The sequence below is a fragment of the Dendropsophus ebraccatus genome, chromosome 1 (assembly GCF_027789765.1).
Source record: "Dendropsophus ebraccatus isolate aDenEbr1 chromosome 1, aDenEbr1.pat, whole genome shotgun sequence".
NCBI classification, from domain to species: domain Eukaryota; kingdom Metazoa; phylum Chordata; class Amphibia; order Anura; family Hylidae; genus Dendropsophus; species Dendropsophus ebraccatus.
The window spans coordinates 205,094,629-205,100,628 of NC_091454.1; the positions used below are offsets into that span (position 1 = coordinate 205,094,629).

At 46.0% G+C, this 6,000-nt stretch overlaps 1 protein-coding gene across 4 annotated transcripts in view; it reads left to right on the forward strand.

The window, feature by feature from the left end:
- Positions 1–5,714, forward strand: part of WIZ (WIZ zinc finger) — a 45,172-nt gene extending 39,458 nt beyond the window's left edge. For 3 of the 4 annotated variants that reach the window (XM_069945358.1, XM_069945375.1, XM_069945367.1), the window contains 5 exons: positions 411–764; positions 1,665–2,498; positions 2,612–2,968; positions 3,676–3,865; positions 5,360–5,714. In XM_069945358.1, coding sequence (XP_069801459.1) covers positions 411–764; positions 1,665–2,498; positions 2,612–2,968; positions 3,676–3,865; positions 5,360–5,519 — 1,895 coding nt within the window. In that variant the 3' untranslated portion in view covers positions 5,520–5,714. The remainder of the gene's footprint in view (positions 1–410; positions 765–1,664; positions 2,499–2,611; positions 2,969–3,675; positions 3,866–5,359) is intronic. The other variant, XM_069945382.1, reaches the window with a different exon arrangement.
- The last annotated feature ends 286 nt before the right edge of the window (positions 5,715–6,000 follow it).

Below are 6,000 nucleotides of genomic sequence, written 5' to 3' on the forward strand. Positions count from 1 at the left end.
CGCCTTGGCTTTATCCTTCAGTCCCCGCACCACTTTCTCTGCTTGCAGATGAATTGATTTGCTCACCTTGGTTATGATACATAGCATTATCAATGACGACTTAGTGATTTACCGCTTTGCTTTGCTACTGACCATTGAATCCTTACGCCTGTGACGTTTCATGGTCTTGCTCGGTTGCACAGCTATAGACTTTCTCCTTCAGGTGGCTGCCTGGCTTGCGGGGTGATGTGGACACTGCCGCTGCTCAGTTACTGTAAATGTGTAAATTACTAAAAGGGTTTTTTGGACATCCATGTTGTATTAGCATAGGCTAAGCCACATGAGTGTGTGGAAATCCTCTTACTGCCCCCATGCCACCCCTTTTTGTTTTTTCAAGGCAACCATTTATTTGTCCTCCCCTCCTTCCTCAGCCCCAAGTTCGGAAGAAGTCCGCTGCGAGTTCTGCGGCGAGTTCTTTGAGAACCGAAAGGGCCTATCGAGCCACGCACGCTCCCACCTGCGCCAGATGGGCGTCACAGAGTGGCATGTCAACGGCTCACCCATCGACACCCTGAGGGAGATCTTGGCCACAGGGAACTGCCCCAGGTCGGCCAACAGAATTGGAGGCCCCAACCCGGACAAGCTCCACTCTCATCATCCTCCCTCTTCCCCCTCTGGATCCCACCCATTCAGTGGGTTATCTCCAACAATGCAACGCAAGCCTCATCATCTTCCCACCTTCACGGCCAGCGAATGGCCCGGCGATCTGTCACCTCTCAACTTGTGTAAGTGGGCCAGCGATCCGCAAGCTCTACATGTACATTGCTCCGTCATCTTCATCGCTTCCCATCTTGTCTGTTGCATTCATCTTTTAGTCAATGATCCCTTCCTCTATACCAGTAACTCTTACAGTCAGGGTTGTGACTCTGTTGGTAGGATATTGGCGCAAGGTTAGAGAGATGTGGTGATGGCCCATTGGCATATTCTCCTTGTGAGGTTTAATTGCTGTTTTTTCCTCTGACTAGCAGTACTTAATTTGGAGAGGGGGGGGGGGGGGGGCTTGCATTGCATACTCAACAGTGTAAGTAGTTTTATCATTTTTTGTAGGTTTTTTTAGGGTATCGAACATAATTTTTATCAATTTTGTTGACTTGGTAGACCCCAAAGCAACCCAACTAAGTTGAGAGAGGGATTTGGTGGGGGGGGGGGGGGGTTGGGGTGAGTAGGGGTGGCTGTATCATGGCATCCCACCAATACTTTGATAATTTGGTCATATTAAACTTTCTATAGTCGAAAAGTAGGGTAAGAATTAAAAAAAATTGGCAATGTAATTCATCCCGATTCAATCTAGCCAGTAATAGCCACCAGATTGACATGTGTACATGTTTGAGGTGAAAGGAAGAGTCCTGTCTTTCCATTGAAGCAACGCTAAACCTGACTACTTTTGAGATTGTCGGATCCCGGCAGGGGAGCATGTGTGTGTTTTGAGCCTTGTAAGGGAGACGATCTGGCTGCTTTGTGTCAGTCCTGGAGCATATTCTGCTATTGCCCTCTGTATTTTTACCCTTTTTCAGTGTGATCCTTCTCATTTGCTTTTTTCATTATTTGACTGTATTATGAGTCGGCGTCTCTTGTCCTTCCTAAAAAAATATATATATATTTTTTTCATCTCTTCCTCCCTCCAGCCTCTAGGGCAGACCCCACCCGTGATATCCGCTGTGAGTTCTGCAATGAGTTTTTTGAGAACCGCAAGGGGCTGTCAAGCCATGCCCGCTCCCATCTACGGCAAATGGGAGTTACCGAATGGCACGTTAACGGTTCGCCTATCGACACGCTGCGGGAAATCATTCGCAAAAGGCGCCCGACTCTACAGCAGTCACTTACTACCATCAAAAAGGAACCACGAGGGGATGATGAACCACCCAGTCCATCACAGAGACTGTCTCCCCTTGGGATGGGCTCTCATGGAATGCCCCGAGATATGTCCGTTTCTCCCCATGGACGTCCCCATAACAACTTCCTGTCTCCAATGCCAGCTAAGAGGCCAATGTCTCATGGACCACGACAGCCTGATCCGAGAGGCTATGTGAATATAGAGCCAAAGACTTCCCATCAGCCTAAGTCTTACATGCAGGGAGAACCTAGGCCAAAAACCTTCCTTCACGAGGACGATAGGCCCAAGACCTTTCTTCAAAGTGACGGGAGACCCAAAACATTCTTGCAGACCGCCGATGGCAGGCCAAAGACTTTCATTCATGACGGGAGACCAAAGGGCTTCTTGACGGCAGACCACAGACCCAAGGCATTTGTGCACGGGGATCACAAGCCCAAGGCCTTCATCCAAGGTGACGGTAGACCTAGACCGTATCTAACTGGGGATGGAAAGCCCAAACACTTCATGCATGGTGACACCAAACCCAAGGTGTACTCACCTGATGGCAAGCCAAAGGCCTACATCCAGACAGAGCTTCCATTCAAGGTGAAGGTGAAGTCCTCTCCAGAGAAAGCAGTAACTTCATGTAAGTAGATTGTTATATAAACCTGGTGTTTGTAACCGTGTCGTCTTCGTGATATTAATTTATTTTTTTTTCTTTCAATTTTTATATCCCCAACACCCTTTGACCTTCTACAGTGGAGGCTTGTTGTGAACTATGCGGGCTCTTCTTTGAAAATCGGAAGGCGCTTGCCAGCCACGCAAGGGCTCACCTTCGCCAGTTCGGAGTTACAGAATGGTGTGTCAATGGGTCACCCATAGAAACACTGCGTGAGTGGATGAAGCAGCGGCCTCAGAAGGCTGGCGCTTATCTCAGTTACATTCAAGGAGGGCGGCCCTACACTAAAAAGTTCAAGCGCGCCTTGCAGTCACCAAAGCCGGGAGTACCTGAAAGGGAGAGCCCGGCCGTGATCCCAGGGAAAGTGGTGGAAGCAGAACGCATTGCCGGAGCACAAGGGCCAGTGGCCGAGAAGCCGGCAGAAGTTCACGGGCACAGTAAGTGGATACGCACGCTTTGCAACTTTGATTCTATTGTGTTTATACGGCTCCTTTGCAGATCGATGCGACGCCATGGTTACAGACTACACCGTGTAGTCGGAAACAGAGTAGAATGTAGACAAAGGGAAATGGAGGATTACATTTTAAGGGGTTGTTTGCCAAAAAAAAGTCTTTTAAATCTGGTGCCAGAAATTTGTAATTTACTTCTATTAAAAATCTTACGTTTTCTGTACTTATCAGCTGCTGTATGTCCTGCATGAAGTTATATTCTTTCCAGTCTGGAGAACAGGAAAGTTTTTCTGTGGGGATTTGCTACTGCTCTGGACAGTTTCTGACATGGACAGAGGTGGCCACACCACTTCCTGTAGGACATAGAGCAGCTGATAAGTACTGAAAGTAAATTACAAATTTGTAGCACCAGTTGATTGGAAAGAAAAACGTCTCTTGGTTATCTACCCCTTTAATGGAGGGTTTGTAGTCTATCATGAAGACACGTGTGAGCGGTGTTTAAACTCATTTATGGTTGGTTTCATGCACATAACTTTTCTCAAAAAGTCATGTTTTTGTGGCCAAAGATGGCTATGGATATGGCGGTTCTTTCCTGTCATTCCTTCTTATTCCAGTGATAAGTTACAAAGTTACACAAAATGAGGTCTGGGTACACAACTAGAATATGAACTAATGTGTGTTCTCATGCCAAACAGAACCGGAGAGGCGTCATCCCAAGCCTGCCGAAGTTCCACCTACACGTGATGAGGCGCTCTCTGACCACCCTTCCAAAGCAGAAGATCCTCGACCCCCTGTAAGAGCTCGTCCTGTCCCCTCTTTGGTGCCAAGGCCTCCACAGACGTCTTTGGTCAAGTTTGTGGGAAATATATACACATTGAAATGCAGGTGAGGAATCTTACTATTTGTTGTTGGATCTTCTGCCCTTTATATCCTATTTACTGTGAGATAAGGAGAATTTGTCATCAGAAAATACCTATTGAAATCACATTTTGATGTTTAAACATATTTGAGTTTTCTGTTATTTCAAAATTTCCATGCTACTTTTTATTTCGAAATATTGCTGTTTCTTCTATTGTTACCAGTGAAACGACGCTAAGGCCTCCTATATATGACCATATACCGTGTTCTCCAAAAATATAGGGCTTATTTTTGCGGTAGGTCTTATTTTCGGAGAAACACTGTAGCCCCAGTCTGTACCTTTAGTCGCCATACTATATCTGTTCGTCTTCTATACTGTAGGTTGGCCCCTATTCTGTATACCTCCCACTGGAGTTCTTCCCCCATACTGTATCCATCCTCTTCTGCAGTAAGTGAAGCCCCCCCCCCCCCCTCAGCACCCGATCTGGTCAGCTGATTTAAAATATAAGCCCTACTCCGAGAATAAGCCCTAGTTACAGCTTGCTTCACAAAGCCGGCAAAATGAGGTTAGGGCTTGTTTTCAAGTTCTTATTTTCGGACAAACGTAATTACGGACAATATAGAACCTATAGATTTCTTTGGGGGCAATGCAGGGTCCATATATTTGCAGAGACTCCAGTCCACGTTAAAATTAGGACATGCACTTATACTGTCTGTATTTGCAGTTTTCCTGCTGCGGAACTTTGGTCAATGCATATGGCCCAACACTATTAAAGTTTTGTATTGCCCCCCAAAAGTTATACAAAGTTATAATGTACAGCCAGGAAGCCCTGAGAGAGTTGTCCACACTGTTTATGACTGAATCGGAGAGGCCGTATCCGGTATAGCCAACCATTGCAGCCAAATCTTATCAAATTTTTTGGGGCACTTTTTTTTCTGGTAAAGCACTCTAACCAATATACACTTATTACGGGAAATGCTTATAAAGTGCTCTTTTTCCCTGCACTTACTACTGCATCAAGGCTTCACTTCCTGGATAAACATGGTGATGTCACTTCCTGAATAAAATTGTGATGTCACGACCCGACTCTCGGAGCTGTGGGTGCTGGAGAGGATGATGGCAGGGGGACACTGAGGGACACAGGGCACTGAAGGGAACACCTGAGCATCCCCCTGCCATTATCCTCTCCAGCAGCCACAGCCCGCACAGCTCCGGGATTCGGGTCGTGACATCACCATTTTATCCAGGAAGTTACATCACCATTTTATCCAGGAAGTGACATCACCATGTTATCCAGAAAGTGAAGCCTTGATGCTGTAATAAGTGCAGGGAAAAAAGCACTTTATAAGCATTTCCCATAATAAGTGTATATTGGGGATTTGTGTATATTGTGGATTAGTGAATTTTCACAGGACTTCTCCTTTAATTCCATATGCTTAGTGTCCTGCCATGACTAATATACTTGTTCTGTGTTTGTTAGTAAATACTCACTTTCTTTTTTTGTCCTTTCATCCAACCAGATTCTGTGATATCCAGTTCCAGGGTCCACTTTCCATCCAGGAGCAATGGGTCCGTCACCTCCAACATCACATATTGGAAACGAACTTCTCTAAATCCTCCAGCCCACCACATGACCTGTCCTCACAGGAGCAGCAACCTGAGCCAGCCAAAGCTCAGTAACAGGCAGTAGACCAGATGAACAGATTGCGTGTCTATTGGGCTACGGTAACATGCAATTTGAAACAGGACAGAGACTGACGTAAATAATAGTAGGATCCAATGGACATTTTAGAAGATGGGTAATGGAGAAGAAAAGAAGCACCTTCCAAGGTTGCACAAGCTGGTATTGCAGTATGTAAGGGGTGGAGGAGGATGGTTATGAAGCCAAGGATGGCTTTGTTGAGTAGCTGGACTGGTAAGTCTTACAAAGCCCAGCTACTTGACCTCAGGCAATGAAGAATGTTGTGTAATACAAGGTGGAAGAATAAAGCTGTGATCTGGTGACTTCTATCTGCCGGGTGGGTGTTTCACTGTCCCTGCCAACCCACAGGCCCATTTTGTCTTCCCTCTCCCTTGGTTTGTTGACACATCACCTCCTTCCCCTTTTTGTAAACTTGACATTATGGTTATTGCATTTCCTGACCAGATGTAGAGCAGAGAG